The sequence below is a fragment of the Carassius auratus genome, unplaced genomic scaffold (genome assembly GCF_003368295.1).
Source record: "Carassius auratus strain Wakin unplaced genomic scaffold, ASM336829v1 scaf_tig00216129, whole genome shotgun sequence".
NCBI lineage: Eukaryota > Metazoa > Chordata > Actinopteri > Cypriniformes > Cyprinidae > Carassius > Carassius auratus.
The window spans coordinates 81,385-100,380 of NW_020528426.1; the positions used below are offsets into that span (position 1 = coordinate 81,385).

An 18,996-nucleotide genomic window follows, 5' to 3' on the forward strand; every position below is an offset into this window, starting at 1 on the left:
AGAGACTTACGGCGCAATAGGCGCTGTTCTGCTGTGTTAAATTTCTAATTATGTGCTCGGGGAGGGGAGGGAGAAGAGCGAGACACCCTGAGAGATCAGAGCTCTGGCCGTTTTTTCGTGCCTGTCCCTGATGTATCATGGAGGAATTGGTGTTTTGGTGCAAAGGCCTAATGGACAGAGTTCACCTCTGAGCCCTATCATATCACTGTTGTGCTTTGCATCTCATCCTTCTTGCCTGAATAATCTTTTTTGTTTGACTGTGTGTGTGTGTGTGTGTGTGTGTGTGTGTGTGTGTGTGTGTAAATCAATAAATGTAATAACTAAAATGAACAGAAATCTAAAGTCATTTTAATGATGTCATAAATATACATATTTTTTTATTTTAATCATTACCTATTCCCCTCTCAGTGCCAGTATAGATTATGTATATAGTATATATGATGTTCAATTTGCTCCATTGCATTATCATTTGATATATATATATATATATATTTTTTTTTTTTTTTCTTGTGCTGCAGCCCGGATTGGGAAGATGAAGCGCCGAAAGCCTGAGGATGGACAGGTATGTCCACTGTGCAGCGCCCCGCTGACAGGAACGGAGGAGGAAATGAGTAGGCATGTGGAACAATGTCTGTTCAAGGTAGCTTCATAAACCCAGAGATCTGGGCCTCCAACCTCCTCTAGAAGCTCTGGCCTTTCTGCCCTCACTTTTCCCTGGACATCAGTCATCTGACAAAACACACACGCATATTAATGTTTCTGGGATTTAGTTCCTTATGATTACACCTATGTTGTATTCCTACATGGGTGTCCAGGGAATAGTTGAAGGATTAGTTCTGTTCCTCCTCCTTCACTTAGATTTGGCTGGCAGTTTTGGCATCCTGAACCTACTTAATAGATATTCTACTGTATTGTCATTTAACACTGAGTTTATAGAAAAGCTCAATGGAAACTTGTTCAAGGAGTCTGACTGGCTTCCCTCTTTAACCATTTAAGTGGTTCAGGATGCAGCACTTCCCTCTTTATTATATAGCAGGTTCCTCTTGACCCATCTAATCCAGTAGTTCTTATAATACTAATGCACTCTTGGTGGTTGGATTCAGGTGTTCTGTTGCATGTGGTTTGATAGCTCCTAAAATTAGACATCATTAGAAGTTAGTGGATTTGAAAGCGCTGCTTTGATTTCCTCTGATGTAGTCACACTTTGTGGTTTTGTCTTTTTATATTGAATGAACCAATTTAAATGTGTTGGTACATGTTTGATAAGTGGTTTTGTTCTCTCAGAGGGAAGGTGGAACAGAAGAGGATTCTGCCGATGTCGAAGGGGAGAACGGAACGCGGTTTGAGGAGTACGAGTGGTGTGGACAGAAGAGGGTCCGAGCTACTACGTTACTGGAAGGTGGTTTCAGAGGTATGTGTTTTTTTTTGCATTTTCTTATATTTTTGAAAGAAGTTTCATTCTCACCATGGCTGTTTATTTGGGGGGGGGGAAACAGGCAAAACTGTAATATTGTGAAATATTATTTCAATTTAAAATAAATGTTTTCCAATTGAATATATTTTAAATGTAATTTAGTCCTGTGATGGCAAAGCTGCATTTTCAGCTGCCATTACTCCAGTCTTCAGTGTCACATGATCTGTTAGAAGTCATTCTAATATGCTCTAATATTGGTGCTCAAGAAACATTTCTTAAAAGTTTAATGAAGATCGCTTACAAAGGTCACCAAAAACATTGAAGCTGTTTAATACGGCTACTTACATTTCTTTCTCGGTGTACCCCAAGATCAACCTGTTCAAGTGGCGTGTGTGTTAATTTATAGGCTAGGCATCTGTAGTCCAGACAAGGTGAGTTCTGGCAAGCCCTGCTTGGCCTTCAAGGAGTCAAAGGAAAACACATTTAGCTGTGCAATTGACCCTCCTCACCCAGTACAGAGTTGTGTGTGAGAAAAATGGGCCGCTGACCCGTGGGCTTCCCTCACTGCAGGAATGCAATTATAGCTCCCAACCTAACGCCGCTCACCTGGGACGTTCTCTATCACATACACACACGCTCCCTAAGACCCTTTTTGATGTGCTGCCACACTTTCAAGGGAATTCTAGTTGGTTCATAAATAATTTACCTCCTCAGATTATTTTTTACACTAGGGAGGAAGTGTCAGTCATGCTCCATACTTGAGATTTTTATCTTGGAACTTTTCTTAATGTTGGATGGGTTGTTTTGAAAGGGGTTGGTTTATTCAGTTAAGTTTAGGCTGGCACTTTACAGGAAGTGCTAAGTGAATGTCTATCAAAAACGATCTCAGTTTTTCTCCTCACTGTTCGTTTCTTATTTAGAAAAGGAGTTCGTCTCCTCCTTCAGTGGTCTTTTGTAAACTTCTGCACTCTTAAATGGAAAGGCTGTTCGATCCCAAGGAGAGAACAGATTGCAAAGCTGTGTGGATTAAGAAAAGAAATGGACTTGCTCCTCTAACGCCTGGCTGGACAGATGGTGGCCCAGATCAATTCGGCATGTGAACAGAGCCATGTGTCTGTACAGAAGCTCACCAGACCTTTATCTTCAGCACAGGCACCAGTGTAATGGCGATATGGGGGGGACCTGGTCAGAAGTGACTCAGTGGCCCAGGGGCCACTTGAAAGCTTCCTCTAGGATGCTCAGAAGGTGGATTTTCCCTTGAAAGCTCAGCTGAAGTCCTCAAGCGTTCAATCGGTCTGCATTGCAGAATCCCTGCAGCCCAGGGGGAGCTAGACTGGGGAGGGGGGCTTGAAAGGAGTCTTCAATGGGATAAGAGGGCTATAGTCTCTGAAGCACCAAGCAGCTCTCTAGCTCTCTTTGAGGACCCAGGAAGAAAGCAGACAGGAAACGCTTTAAACCAAACAAAAAGAGCATGATAAGGAAAAGGGAGACCAAGAGGAAGAGAGAAATCGAAGAGGATCAGTTTGTGTTGGAGGCCTATAAGGCCTCCTGTGTCCGTGGCTTAGCAGGGCTGTTGTGCTGATGAAGAGATAGCAATGGCAGTCACAGGCAGAGATGGAGCAGATTTGGTGAAGTCTTGAAAGAAGAACAGAGGCCCACCGCTCATCTTTGTAAAGAACCTTGAGAGATGGCAGCTTTGAGCCCCTTCTCTGGCAGGCATACATGGTAAATGCCATCCTGATTGGATGAACTCTGACCTGTGACATACTGTGAAAGGCAGATAAGTGTCATGGCAACAAGGTGGAGGAGAGGCCATGTTTCATGTCCTGTTTCTCTGGGATCTCTGCTTCCCCTTTCTTTGCTGTGGCATGACACACCTGTCTTGGGTGACATATGTAGATTAACACTTTACAATCATGGCAAATGTAATTCAGCTTGCAAAATGTGACCCAACAAGGAAAGTGTGATTTATGCATGTGACAACTTAACATCTAAACGCAAACAAGATTATTGTCATGCAAAGTATTGCAGAGCAATACAGGTAAATACCGGCTATATTGTAAGGGAGACATTGAAGTTTTTTATTCATCCAATGTACACCGTGATGAAGAATAGGAGTAAGCTTATGTCCCTGAGGCTGCTGGGCAAAGAGGCGGTGCATAATTTGACTGAGAGGCAGTTAGAGGTGCAATGACCTTTTTGGCACAGATTAGATTGCCTGCCAAGATTGCTTAACAGTAGCCCCAGCAATTTCAGTCAGACACACACTGCTCAGGTAGTTATACACCATTCAGGGGGCCGTTTTGATGTTGTGGTTGCCTGAGTAGGTGTGCCATCCATTTTTTCAGTCTGGCTAGGTTCAGTGTCGTCAATGTACACACTGAAGTGGACAGTGTTCCTGTCTAGGCTGAATCAATGCTGCATGACATCCTTCCTGCCCTGGTTCTAGCAAAGCATTAGCCAGATCCATAGCCTGATCAATTGATTGAATTAACAGTGATCTTTCTTTTTTTTTTTCTTTTTGCTGCCATATCTGCCTCTGCCCGGCCTGCCATTAATGGTCACTATATTTATTAGTTTTTCCCCCGGTTTGGCTTTCATTGCAGCTTGTTGACAGTTAATTAATGAAATGTTCACCATCATTTACGGTTTACGGTCTTTTATTTTTGGCTGACTGTACCCTTCACCCAATTTCAGTTGGGTCAGTGGAGTGGGAATGTTATCTTTAGAAAACTTAACACTATTTCCAAGCTAGAATAAGGTGATGCCGGACACAGGACCCACAGTTCATGTTTTAAAGCGGTCACAAACATTCCTTTCTTGCACTTTGGTGCAACTATGATTAAAGCTTACCCAAGCTTAAATACTATTATATATTTCTAACCAAGCTACAACGATGTTCAATAGTTTGTTTCAAAAGTTAATATTTGTTTTAAAATAATACCTTTATCTGCTAAAGTTTAAAAAAAAGAAGAAAGAAAGCAGCATTTTTACAAAAGATTTCAGTTTCAAATAAATAGTATTCTTTTGAACTTTCGGTTCATCAAAGAATCCTAAATTCATTACAATTAAAAAAATATATATTAACAGCATAACTGTTTTCAACATTGAGAATAATGGTGGGAAAAGTAGAATAATTTCTGAAGGATCAAGTGATTCTGAAGAATTGAGTAATGGCTGCTGAAAATTAATCTTATGTGATTGTAGGAATAAATTAAATTTATAAAACATTAAAATAAAGATATTTTACATTTTTATAATATTTCACTATAATATTTTACTGTATTTTTTATAAAATAAATGCAGCCTTAATGAGCATGAAAGGCTTCTTTGAAAAACATTTATCAGTAATTTATTAAAATAATGCTTTGTCATTGTTAGCTTTATCAGTAAATATAAATGGACAGACACTAAGCATAAGGTAAACTAATAGACAGATTTGTTCAAGTTATTATTGGAAAGGAATGTACATTTAGACTTGTGCACCGTTGAACCCTGATTCTCTGTTCGAGGAGCTCGGATTTATGTAGCTCAGCTATTGTGCGCATAACTCTCTGCAATCACAGGGACCAAAAAATAAAACTTAAAAGTTCTCTTTTTATTTGATCGCTAAAAACCATAGCACATTGTAAAAAAACGAAAAAAGGGAAAGCATTTGTGATACATTTTATCCCTACTCTGCCTCTTTTGGATCCCTTTCCAGAGAAGGGGAGAGAGAGATCATGGCTGCCACATCCACTTTCAGTCCTCCTCCTCTTTTCCATCAGTGCCTAACACTCCCTGAAGGTTGTAGTTATCCACTCCACACTGTGCAATAGTCATCCCCGTGTCGTAGTGCTTTGAGGAACAAAAGTACCATTCTCCACTTCCATTTCCTACCTCAGCTCCTCATCCATGACATACCCGTTCTCCAGCAGTGCCCTGACATCCTTCCATCAGCCCCTGAGGGGCCTGGGCTGCTCCCACCCTTCAGGCTGCTGCCGCTCCAACCTCTTCTTAACCAGAACTGAAGGACCCAGACAGCTAGTGGCTGGAGTTTGTCTGTGCGCTCATCAATGGATTTATAGAAGTGCCACTCAGCCTGCACGCCCCAATGCTCATCACCCACACCCTGACAGGCACCTGACACAACTCCTATTCAGACAATCTCCGATGGCTTCATCTGGGCCCAGAGCACCAGAATCCTGGCTTGTCTGCAGTAATCTGGGTTCTGCTCAAAGCTAAAACAGGCCTTCCCAATTGGGGTTTCTTTGGCGTGACAAACCTTGTCCTGGATTGGGACTGTTATGGTTGGAGTTGGTTGCAAGTGACAGATTTATTATAAAATATGTATTATTAAATGCGACAAAGGATTAAGCCCAAATTTAATTTACTGATGACCGTTGTTCCTCTCCTCCCTTTTTTTAGGGACAGGCTTTGCCATGTGTAGTACGAAGGAGAGCCATGATAGTGATGCAGACCTGGATGTGGATGGAGATGACACACTGGAGTACGGCAAAGCCCAGTATCCTTGATTAGTCATCTGGAAACATCTTGCTCTTAGTGGCGCTGTAGTTGGCATTGAAACAGTAACTGAAATTAGATGCCGTTGTGCCTTAACTCAAGGTTTCAGGTACACTGAAGCAGACATCATTCCTTGTTCTGGAGAGGACCAGGGAGAGGCCAAAGAACGTGAGGCACTGCGTGGGGCTGTTTTGAAGTACGCTGGATTTCACTGAAATGATTTCATCACAGACTTTAAAATGACAAATAACAAATCTATAGACTTGGCTTTTAAACTAATTTTTTTTATTTTTTATTTTTTCCTCCTGTAGTGGTGGTGTGCCATCCAATAGAATAACACCAGAGTTCTCAAAATGGGCCAGTGATGGTGAGTTGGCCTTCAAATAAATGCTGTTCTTTTGAACTTTCAGTTCATCATAGAATCCTGAAAAAAAAACGTGCTTCATGGTGTTTTAAATATGTGACCCTGGAACACAAAGCCAGTCTCAAGTCGCTGGGGTATATTTTTAGCAATAGCCACAAAAACATTGTATGGGTCAAAATTATAGATTTTTCTTTAATCCCAAAAATCATTAGGATATTAAGTAAAGATCATGTTCCATGAAGGTATTTTGTAAATGTCCTACCGTAAATGTATCAAAACTGTATTGCTAAGAATTCATTTGGACAAATTCAAAGGCGATTTTCCCTCACCCTCAGATTCCAGTTGATCAAATAGTTGTATTTCGGCCAAATATTGTCTGATCCTAATATTCCATACATAAATGTAAAGCTTATTTATTTAGCTTTCAGATGATGTATACATCTCAGTTTTGTAAAAAATGACACTTAAGACTGGTTTTGTTGTTCAGCGTCGTATGTTAAACAATATATCAAATCAGATTGAATATATTAACTAAGATGCATATTAAATTAGTCATGTTATTTTAAATTATAATAATATTTCACAGTATTACTGGTTTTGCTCTTCTTTTTTTTTTTTTTTTTTTTACCCCTATATATTTAAGTTGGATGTTATAGAATGAAACATTGCTTTTGTCAGCACTCATTCATTATATATGCTCTGTTTGTCTATTTTTGCAGAAATGCCATCCACCAGTAATGGTGAGAGCAGCAAACAGGAGCCGAGCTCTTCATCTTCGTCCTCCACGCCGAGGACCTGTAAAAACAGTGAGATCGAGAAGTGAGTACAAACACACACCTGTCCGCAGTGGCAGTGTGTTTGCTGGTGTATTGGGGTGAGATTAGTTTGTGTAGGAACTGCAAGATCATAAATGATGCATTTAGTGTGCTCATCTCTCCGGAGCATGCTCGATCACAGGGAGTGGCCCAGAGTATTGATCCCAGGCAGCTGAGCCTTGTCTGGGCTTAACTCGCAGCACAGCCCAGGAATGCTAATATCCCTTTAGCCATTTCCATACTACAGCTTTTCACTACAGAAATAGTGCAGTATTTATCTCTTGAAATTCACAGAGAAAGCGAGATGAATTCCTGCACTCCACTGAGAGTGAAAACAAGCTGGAGGGAGAGTAGCAGGCAGCCTTCAGCCGCAGATAAATTTGAATAACCTGAGTGGGTGAAAGGCCGGCCCCTGTAATTCCCTCATCTCTGCACCCTCATCCATATTCCTCGACAAGTGCTCCCACTAAACTCTCCTCCCACTTGCGTGTGTGGGGGCCCAGCCCCAGTGAATATGTAATTGGGGTCAGAGTGCAGCTCCCAGTAGAAGAGGGACTTATTGCCACTGTGGTGGTGCGACTGTCCTGGTTTGATCTCCCACTGCTGTCTAGAGCTGGACCAGGTTCAACACGTTAACCACAGACATACCTCACTCTGCCTATTCAAGAGCGGGAGCACAGCTGTCAGTCCAAATGACCCATGTCCCGTCTCTCTGCTTGTTTAATCCCGCTGTGCAAGGTTGTCCAATGCAGTGCCAATTTAATGTTTGCAATGTCGAGTCTCAATCAGGAGATGGTTTGCTTTGTTCTAAAGAAAAAATTAATAGCTGATTGATTAATAAGATTGTTTTATTTTCTGAAAGAAAAAGAAAACCTCTATCATTAAATAATATTAGTGGGGTTTTTTTTTTTTTTTTTTGTGTGATTAATACACATACTGACTTATTTTATATATTTTGTTTTCAATTTCAGTAATATTTGTTACTTTTATGTAGAATTTTTTATAACCGTTTTTATTTATTAATAATGAGATCATTACGGAGTATTTTTTTTTTAATGCACTCCCGCAATTCATCACTTTATTATCACACAATTATCTGTCTCTTGTCTCCTCTGAGCCTTCTTCTCTAGGGAGAGGCTTCTAGTGTAGCTGAATCAATCTTGTGTGGGCGCCAATACACGGGGCCCCATATTAAATATCAGGGGCAGATAACTAAGCACAGCAGACCTGAAGCAATTGATTTTTCTCGTCAGCACCTTCCCACCCATCTCCAGTCAAGTGTGCATCTCCAAATTACTTTGTCTGGAGCGCAAGTTTGATGTCAGCTCCTGTCTGCAATTGAAATCGTCACCATGGCCAGCAGTTAAAAGTGTGACTTTGCACACTGTTTGCTTGATAGGTTTGACTGAGTGTTAGGTTTTTTTTTTTTTTACCGGAATTTCTAAGTTTCGGTTCCAAAAACAGTTCTGGTGCGACACGTGACCAAGCACTGTGAGCGGTCTTGCATCAGTGTTCTGAATAGTTTTTTAATTGTTTTAATGGAGCCGAATTGGAACCGGTACCATTAGGAGGAACCAGAAAATTCCCAACCCTACTAAGTGTGTGGAAATGAATGTTAGTGGTTGATCTTAAGAACACTGTGTGGCTCTGTCTGAGCGTGGGTGTGCAAGTAGGAGGATGAAAATGGACAGAACGGGATTCCTAAATGGAGCTGCAGGAGTTTGACAGCTTAGATTGATTCATTGCTTTCCTCCGTAGCGACTCGCTCAATTTCTCCCTCCCTCTGCGCACACACTCAAAGCACCAGGCATCCAGTTCGACTAGCCGTAGTGTTGTTTCGGGGGGCATTAAGTGTTTTAGCCGACCGGGGTATGAATCACCGCAGCTGTTTGATGTCATAGAGAAGAGCGAGCAATGAGCGCAACCCACCCGCCAGCCGTTTTATTAGCTTAGCGCTTAGCTCCAGACGTGACACACACTCGTTTATTTAATATCTCCCGCAATATTTCTCCCAGTCTGTGCCCGTCCTCCTCGGCCCTCCGTCTGAATCTATCCATCTCTCCCCGACAGTAGAGCCCTCTCCGAAGAAGAGCTCTTCTCCTTCCTCCTTCTGTTGATTTGATCAGGTATCACAGGATGTTACGCGATATTGTCTTATGAAAGGGGCCAGGGAGATAAATCTCAATGATGATATCATTAATCACATCCTGAGGGGTCATGAGAAGGGGGAGGGAGGTGTATTAACTCTTTCCTAGCCAAAACAAGATGTAGCATTTGAGTTTTAGCTTCACATATAAGTTCAGTGTTTAAAAAATACATACTTATGCTTTTCTTTTTCTTTTTTCATGGTGTGCGTCAAATGGATGTAACATGTAAATTAACAGGAATGGCTGTGCCATTGTTTAATTTACAATTTCCTGAAGTGGAAATTTCAGAGCGAGATTGAAAGAGGGCCACATAAGAAGCTGAAATCCTTTCATTCCACTTCAAGCCAGAAAACAATCCCAACCTCTCTATTTGTAAAACGTGTGCATTTCAATCTGCAATGAAAATGAGATTTGTCCCCTTTAGTTTCAGTGATTCATTTTGGATTGTGTGTGTGGGTGTGTGTGTGTGTGTTTTGGAGTAAGAGGTTGAGCATGTTACGGTGTTGTGAGTTGTGTAAATTGTATACATGTGTGTCTTCGTAAAGAAGAGGGGGCTGATGAATTTCCCCAAGCTCTCCTGTGCCAGATGGGTAATGATCTCTGGGTACTCGGGTCGCCTCTGTCTTGCTCATTCTGCACATGATAAATGAGGGCTCCCTTGCCACCCATGTGATTGCAGTCAAATTTCATGCTCAACTTAAATCACTGTAGCAGATTTTATGTACCTCCACAATAATCAAATTTATTCCCAAATTCATTAGTAAAAAAAATAGTGTCAGCCATCTCTCCTGAAAAGCTACATCCTTTTTGTAATTTTTTCATGTTTTTTTTTTTTTCCTTTTTATATTTTAAAATTACAGGCTCGATCAGCCTCTTGATTTAATTTGACTGAATTTAAGAATTGATTGTCAGCCAAGTAACTTTATAAAGATCTCCAAGTATCTGTCTGTTCCTGTAACTCATGTTTTCTCATGTCATGCCATATAGAGTTATAGATTAGACCGCCTTCTATAGTTAGGCTTGGCTCTGATGGAGACGGATGGTTAAGGGGCTGGATAATGTAATGAGAAATAGCTTCACACTCAGAGCCAGATCTAATGGCAGTGTTAGATCACAGTGCAGGCTTCATCTAGTTCCTGTTTGAACTTGTGCTTTTGTTGCTTTAAAAACATCCCGTTATAGAGAATGATGCCTGTTTCAAGCATTAGACCTACACGTCCATCATGGTTTTAACATCCAAATTGATTTTTAATATAATTGGTGTGACGTTATGGACTACGGCTGTTGGTAAGCGACATGATTAGTTTGAATGTCAGTCCTCATTGTGGTTTCCTTAGTAACTTAACTCTTAATTGAAATGACATTATTCTTTCCCTAGATTATGTCATTGAAATTTTTCAGCCAGCATACCACTGCAAAGCGGAGAGACGAGGTGTGTGTTTAATGTTTAAAACTCCCACTCACTCAACGGGACCTTGGTGATTTTCAGTTATGAACTTGCCCAGCCTCCCCTCTCTAGCTTTCGTATAAAATCACAGCCCAGCTTTCTCTCTCCCAAACCATCTCTTCATCTCCATCCATATAAAGTTAGATTAAAACCCTCTTTTTTTCCCCCAAGAGAATTAAATAACTTTTAGAATGTGGTTTTCTATAAAGCACAACACAATGAATATTCATGCCGGAGCGGGTCGGGCATTACTTGGCGCGGGAACTGTTGTATTCTTTTGTAGGGCCGGTGACGGCATACGGGCAAGTGAACCGAAGCGATTTATGAAGCTGTTAAAGAAAAACAGCAGGCATGGAGCACAGTACACCTACTCTCCTGTCCGCTTTATAAGCATGCACGCTAATCAAGACTAAATGCTTTTTTACAAGCCGTCCACTAATAAGAAGAGATTTTAAAGCTTTATAGTCCCTTTATAGATTGTAGGCTATAGGGAATTGATCGTCCAGACAGCTCTCTTTCTCCTTGATCAAGGTCGTCGTATTGTTGGTGCTTTTTGAGAGAGACCTGGGTGAGTTTTAGGGTGACCTTGAGAAGATGCCAGGACTTTTCTTAAGAGTTTTGTTAACGTCTTCCTTAATGAGATGAAATAAAAATTAAAATTCACCTTCTATTTTCCAAATACATGCCAATCTTATTGTGACTGGTTTATCTAAGCATGTTTTTTTTTTTTATTAATATTGGTTTGACCTTGTAATTTTTAATCAGAATTCTTCAATAATTTTGTCCTGTAAACCCCATCCCTTTCTTACAAACGACTTGGATTCAGTACAAACTCCATCTAATCAACAGCCAATGGATTGAACGTCCCTGTCCTTTTTTCTTTCAATAATTTGCCACTCGGATGTATGTTACAATACAGAAGAAAATATATGTTGCTACTTGAGTCATCGCAACTTTAAATGAAATGGGACATGTTTAATTCCTGGCTGCCAGATTTTAAGCGCTATTTCTCAATGTGCCCATGATTCTTCAGTTACTCTGTCATTGTTCTTCCTTTAGGTTGGCCTTATAGGAGATGCTGAGTCCATAAAAGGTCTGTCCGTTTTAATGGCCTTTCCTTGATTTACATTCTAATAGCACCTGATTAACGAGAGGCCCATGTCCCAGTGTGTGTGTGGTGAATGTGTACTCATTGTGGAGTCACACAGGCATGTAATAAATGAAGCTATTGGAAAAGGCAGTGGAACTGCAGGCACTAATCGAGGGGATTGTGCCTAGGAGAACGCTGGTGCAATGTTAAATCAATACTGTAGATCAGTGCTCCATCTGGCTGGAAAATGATCGGATCACCATAAACATCTCGCCAAGCGCCTTGCCACACAATCAATGGTGGCCATATTGATTTAGTTATTGCGAGTTCATATGCTGTGGACAGTGTTAAATATGCATTCAGCAGTTGAGAGGCAATTGTCTATGGGACATTTAGTATAACCCTGAGAGGTGAGAAGTTTGGGGAACTGGTGCAGGTGTGACCTCAGAGGACTAAAGGAAGCTCGGTGCCATGTTTAATAATGGTAGTACAATAAAGAAAAACATATTAGTTCATATTGACATCATTTTCTTTCTGTAGCAGAGATGAATTCACTGTTTCCAGTGGGGCCATCTGTTTTTAATTTTGCTTTAGTGTTTTTGGGAGTTAGCAGTCAAGTTTGTCTGAACTGAAGCTGTGTGGAAGCTGTGCAAGTGTAAATTGCAAATTTGCGTGACTGCACTACTTTTAAAAAGCAATTAGCATTCCACTCTTTTCAGTTTTATGTATGAGCCAAACTGTTTTGTAGTGCTCTAATTGAACCAACTTTGATTCTTTTCTTTTCTTTTTTTACCTGCAGGATAACAGAGGACTCGACAGCGACCACACTGGAGGCACTAAAGGCCCGCATACGAGAACTGGAAAAGCAGATCCTCAGAGGAGACCGATACAAGTGTCTCATATGCATGGTGAGAATTCTCACTTTCCAATATTGTGCACGTTCATGTGGGTGTGTTTGCTTATGAACTCTCTTTAATAACATGCCGTGGTGATATAACCTAACACCCGCAATCGTGCACCCAGCCGGCTGAAGCTTTGTGATGGTTTGCCTCCTTCAGCTTCAATCTAGCATGGACTGGAAAATTAACCTGCACATTAAGGTTCTGTTAATGGAGTTCTGCCGTCCTGTTGGATATCTGTGCTAAACCTTTTCAGCTTTATACCTGTAGTCTTGTTTATAAAGAGAATTGTTTTGATGTTTTAACTGGAAAGATTCAAGACATTTTTCTGTAAGCTTCTGTGTCCTGCAGTCGGTTGAGGTTGAACATTTCCCAGTGGTGGTCTACTGCCACCCGCTGATTGTTGGATGTATAGCAGACCAAAAAATGAATTCTCAGTAAATGATTTGGACTAAAAGTGCTAGAAGTGTGTCAGACGGCTTCGCGTGATATCCAACCTGAATATTCACACAAAAATGCAACAGAACTCCCAACCATTCCTTTTTTCCTGGCTCAGTGTTGGCTGAGAGCTTCTGTTGATAAGCTGCACACATTGGTCTGATGTGTGTGTCTGTGCCTTCCGTGGCGGCCACATTCTTGTTCTCAGTGCCGCTCTTGAATATCCCTGCAGCGGAAGCCGACTCAAACAGGGGCTGATGGCAAGAATCAGGCGGTCGAGAGGCACGGGAGCACAGAGGCCCTGCAGCTCGGTTTGTACTGTTTGTACAGAGGCTACGTAACAGGCTGCAGCGCTGCCAATGCGAGCAGCAGTGGGGTTAAGAAGCTGCTGCCGCTTCGGAGGGTAAGGCTCTCTGTGCTCCCATTGGACTGACCCCTGCACTGCCCTACACACTCCCTCACTGCCCCCCATGGCTGATTTGTGCTGTGCTGGTGCTGTCTAGTGACGTCTGATGTTGTGTTCGTGGGTGGCTAGATGTGAATTATGTTTAGCTGACCTGGTTAAATGTATCATTTCTCCTTTTTTTGTCTTTTGTTTCTCTATCTCAGGACTCGTATACAATGCCTCTCACCTCCATCCAGTGTTGGCACGTGCACTGTGAAGAATGCTGGCTAAGGACTCTGGTAACAATTACACACTTGCTGTTCAATAAGCTCATATTGAATCTGTAAATGCAGAATGTTTTGCATGGTTAGGCAGTATCTGAAATCCTTTTGTTTGTGATGCTGATAGTTAAGAATCAGGATACTTAGGGGTGTTCACAAATAGTAGAAAATTCGATCTGTAATTAATTTTTCACTGTTATAACTAAATGTACCGGTTGGCACTGTGTAGCGTTAACATGTTGGTTGTGTTTGATCACAGAATGTCGCCGTCTGCCTCACGAAGTTCAGAATTACTTTAATCAAAATTATCTTACTAAATAATCGTAGAAAATGACATCAAATAAATCAGTGAAACGGAGTTATCAAAATATCACCACCACAATGAGAAATCACATGAAATCCAAACACCAGTGGCCTGAGGAATTTTTTTTTTTTTTTTTTTTTTTTGAAGACTTTTGTTTATATCACCATTGCTGTAATAGTTGGTGGAAAAAAAGATGTGCAAATACTAGATATTTTATATAATATTTAAATTTTAGATTGTATTTTTTTTATAATTTGAAAGCTTTTTTTAAAGATACAAGCTTATTTGTCTCACACACACACACACACACACACTTTCCTTTTTATTCTTGGAAGAGCTCCCTCACAGGAGGTTCATCATGGAAGGGTCTTTGGTTTGAAAACCCAGCACATCACATGGCACGGATAGTTAGTGTACATATTAAATTTCAACTCTGTGCACCACAGAGTGCCCAGACCTTCTCAGTGTTTAATGTGTAAAATGCGGATAATGGAGTAGTTTATTTTGATAATGCCGTGGTATTTGTGTAAGTTGAAGAATTCCTCTCAACCAGACCAGTGAGATTCCTCATGTAGCGCTATAGGTTCTAATCCCTTTAGACGGCATTGCATGTTCAACCAACCTCTTATGAGAATTGCGATTGCCTGTACTCGTCCATTTGTAATCCCCACACTTACACTCGCTGGCTCTTCCTCTTTTCTAAGCTGTTTCAGCCAGTCTTCCTCAGGGAGCCCACTCTCATTAGTCACTAACACATTCAGTCACCACACACGGAAGCAATTAATAAGGAAATGTTTCCCAGCTTCAGCTGTTTTCCAATATGCTATTTATTAAATCGGCTCCTTCCATATCCACTCATCACAAGCCCTTCTGTGTACGGCTTGTCGACAAGAGGGGAACAGAGATGTGTGTGTGCGCCTGATCGTTAGTAATGCAGGCATTAAAATTGTTGCCTAAAGACACCAATAAAAGTAGCACGGCGGGGCTCCTTGCGTCTTGATCAAAGTAAATGTGTGTAATTTGGTTAGCGTCAGCCTTGTTTTATGAAGCTAATGGAGCGCAGCAGCTACCCGCCGCTGATGCGAGGAGCCCACGTTCAGTCCGTGACCTGCCCACGCTCATTAGAACTAAGTAAACTCCTGCTTCCTAGAACAAAGGAACCAAATCTCGGGTCCTCTTTGTGTCTGGGGAATCGTGGGTATAGGAGGAAGCACGCTGGGGGTTTTGCTGCTACACTGCTTTAGGTTTTACAAAACAAATTGCCTAAAATAACTTGATTCATGTAGGGGGTCGGAAGGAGAAATCCAACTTTTGTACTCCTTCAAGCTGGCCACATCAAAATAAACCACTCACATAGTCAGACCATGATGTCAAATTTGAAATCATTGTGATTACTTGCACATTCACCATCCAGTGTTAGAGCTCACTGTAACAGTGTTAACAAGCCAGATTGTGTGTTGCTGGATCTCTTTGTTTTTAGTCTGAACACTCAGGATCAGTGGACCGGGTTCTGGTGCCCTAGACATGAACTGAATCGTATGGAGCCACAGATCCTTGTTAACATTCAGATGGGAAGGCACACTGCAGGGTTCACGCTCTGACACCCTTACTGCTCCCAGACTCCTTAGTTTGCTAACAAAGTCAATACATATCAGTTCCTATAAGAGCCATAGCAGTGCACTTCATGTGTATGAGAAGAAATACGCCCTGTGTGTGATCAGTGGCATATGTGCGAGAAGGTCGTGATCACCAATGGTTGTGAGATTCAACACCGTAACAGCGCTGTCTGAACTTCACACAACTGTTGGGTTGCTTTCCCAGGGCAACACACAAACGTGGGGATTTTATAACTCTTGTGCCTTGCAGTCTACATCTCTGTCAAGTGTTGTGGTATTTTTGAAGCTGAATATATAATTTGCTGACTTTTAGAGCAGATCCTGTTGTGATGTTCAGTCGTTCCCTGTGTAGCATGTGTGTGGTGCAGGCAGCAGACCACACAGCTCACCTTCCTCCTCCTCTACCTACTGTTCTGCTGCAATTATGGTGCAGGCTTTATGGGTACTGGCTGAACATCAGTGGTAGTGGAATAGGCACATGCTTGTCAAAAAGGGTGGGCCGCTCATATAAGGCCCCATTTTTATGTCCACATATACACACTATTAAACTACACTACCTTTCAAAAGCTTGAGCTCAGTAAAAGAGAGAAATTATATTATTTAGCAAGGATTAAAGTGCACTAAACTACTCAACAGATATGTAAAAAGTTGCAATAGATTTCTATTTTAGATCAAGGTTTCCACTGAAACAAAAATGCTTGTTCACCAAGAGCACCTTAATAGCATATGATTTAGCATTTTTAATCTGAAATTACCATCTTTTCACTCTTCTTTTTTTTTGTGTGTGTGTTTCTCTTTCAACAGGGAAACAAGAAGCTCTGCCCACAATGCAACACCATCACGTCGCCAGGGGACCTCAGGCGTGTCTATTTGTGAGCAGAACAGCCCGGATTCTTTTTTTTTGTTTTGTTTGACTTTTCGTTTCCATTTTTGCTTATGTTTTTGGTTCCCCCAGCGCCTTAGGGAGTGAAATGTCGTCCTGACCACGAGAGGCTCGAGCACAGACTCTTACTGACTTTAAAAGGGGACGGACTTCACAAGCATTGGACTAATGAGGACTGTGTAGACTCAGTCCTCTAATATAATTGCTTATTTGAAGAGTCTTCCAGCCTCCCTCTTGTGTTGGTCCATGTTCCATTCTCTCCAGAGTCAGCTTGGTTCCTTAATGAGGAACCTGTTCTTCTCAGATGAAGGAAAGAGAACTCAATCTGTCCCTCCACCCGCACTGCTGCTGCTGCTGCTGCTGTTCTTCAGCTCCCACTGTCGCTACTTCTTCACCACTGACGTCAGCCTGACAATAAGAAGAGACTTTAAATGGCCCACCCTAGGCTCTCCAGAACCCCCTCGATCTTGATTGTTCATTGTGTTCACGTTCGCCCCAAATCATAACTTCTTTTGTGGTTGTTCTAGTGATGTCAACCAAATTCAATGAATCTGTGCAAGCACATGTATTATAGTCTGTATGTTTACAGTGTTGTGAGTGAATGACATACAGAACTAAACACACTTGTATACACGTGCACACATGGACATACACATGCACATACAGAAGTATATATTGAATAAAAGTCCAGTTTTAATTGGGGGTGGTTTGGGTCGGTCGGGAGGGGGAAATGTTTCAATCTTGGTGAATAAAAAAAAAAAGGAAAAAGAAAACCCTGTGTATTTTCAAAGCAGATGTTGTTGTCTTGAAGTTAAAGTTGTATTGCATTGTACAGGAAGAAATTTAAGTAATGATAATAAACTACTCGAACTAGGACTTAAAAGATTTAGGTGTATGTTTTTCACTGAAATATGCAGTAAAAACTGTAGATTTAATCCTGAAACAAGGGAAAGTATCTTTCTTTTTCTTTGCTTTTTTCGAAGAAATTGAAAGATTTGCTTTTATTCACTCACATTTTGACTTTAATGCTGAATGCCGTCTGTTACAAACAATTGAAATTATTGAACATACAATATTAAGACCCCTGACCAGTTGCATAGACCAGGTTCTTCCCTCAGAAAAGGGACTTTTCTCAAAACATCAAATACTTAGGGTGGTTTCATTTATAAGTTACATTCCGATTTCCTCTCTGAGACTTTATTTTTCCTTGAAGAATGAACTGGAAGAGTCAAGACTTGTTTCCCTGACTGACTGACTGACTGCTCACGTTTTTCCCTAGGAGTGAGACCGTGTGCTTTATATTTGTACATCTATGTATTCTGTGATTTCTGTATTGATGTAAGTGCAAAAAAAGGAAGAAATGAAAGATCATTGCTGATCCCAACACCACAATAAACAGTCAAATGTTGCATTTGTTATAACTTATTTCACTGTTCTTTAAATCTTCACCATAGCTGGGTCACAGTCAAGGACTGTGAAAACAGCTGTAGCAATATCCTTAAGATTTACACTTAAAATACTGTTTCCAGATGTGAAATACCTCTCTCTGCAACTATTTTGTAAATGATTAGGGTTAACACTTTGTATTCTTCCTTTGCCGAACAATTCGTTCCTGCCCCAAAGAAGACCGATTGCACAAGATGATTGTGTGCTATGAATTGTGTGTCTGTATATTCTTGAAAATGGTACGTGTCTTTCCCGTTTGTAAGCTACATTTCACATGAATTAAATGACTGTAAATCTGAACTGGTCACTATGTGCTGGCTTCATTCACTGCCAAGTGGAACTAAAGCAGTTTAAATTATCTAGAAGTGAAGCTGGTTATAATGTTGCCACATGCTGACATAACTTTTGAAGTACATCAGTCAATATTTATCCATTGAGTTTCAGGCAGCAAAACAACTTTCTAACGCATTGTAATTTTTTAATATCGATGTGCATTACACTGCATCCGGTAGAGATGATAATGAGGTTTTGACACTAACCCATTGATTTTATATCTTCCCCGACTCTAAGTTGCATTGAATTACGTCTTTTTTGGATTCATTTTGGATCTTTTTGGAAAAAAGGAAGCGTTAGTGTTCTATTCTGCCATCTTCAGGCTATAGCCAGGTGACATTTTACCTGAACAGTATCAAAGCACCACACACTTAAATGATAATGATCACACTGCAAATAAAGCTCATCAAATTACAAGATGTAATTAAGAAGTCATCGACCTCCGAGGTAAAGCCTCCGATCCCATGCCAAACATAGGTGCATGCTGTATTGAAGCAGCATGGAGAAAACAGTAGCAGCGTCCATAAGCATTTTCAGATGCCTGTAAAATTTGTAGATATGTTGGAAAATCAGCAGGAGTTTCTGTTATGTCCTTGAAGCCTGGCTCCAACCTTTTTTTGGAAGTGTTTGC

At 40.9% G+C, this 18,996-nt stretch overlaps 1 protein-coding gene across 7 annotated transcripts in view; it reads left to right on the forward strand.

Moving 5' to 3' along the window:
* LOC113097191 (E3 ubiquitin-protein ligase RNF220-like) overlaps window positions 1-18,332 on the forward strand; it is a 44,329-nt gene extending 25,997 nt beyond the window's left edge. For 2 of the 7 annotated variants that reach the window (XM_026262408.1, XM_026262411.1), the window contains 9 exons: window positions 519-640; window positions 1,285-1,411; window positions 5,822-5,918; window positions 6,027-6,113; window positions 6,229-6,284; window positions 7,001-7,100; window positions 12,580-12,688; window positions 13,727-13,801; window positions 16,508-18,332. In XM_026262408.1, the coding sequence (XP_026118193.1) occupies window positions 519-640; window positions 1,285-1,411; window positions 5,822-5,918; window positions 6,027-6,113; window positions 6,229-6,284; window positions 7,001-7,100; window positions 12,580-12,688; window positions 13,727-13,801; window positions 16,508-16,579 (845 nt within the window). In that variant the 3' untranslated portion in view covers window positions 16,580-18,332. Of the gene's footprint in view, window positions 1-518; window positions 641-1,284; window positions 1,412-5,821; window positions 5,919-6,026; window positions 6,114-6,228; window positions 6,285-7,000; window positions 7,101-12,579; window positions 12,689-13,349; window positions 13,671-13,726; window positions 13,802-16,507 lie in introns of those variants that run through there. The other 5 variants (XM_026262413.1, XM_026262409.1, XM_026262407.1 and 2 more) reach the window with 5 other exon arrangements.
* The last annotated feature ends 664 nt before the right edge of the window (window positions 18,333-18,996 follow it).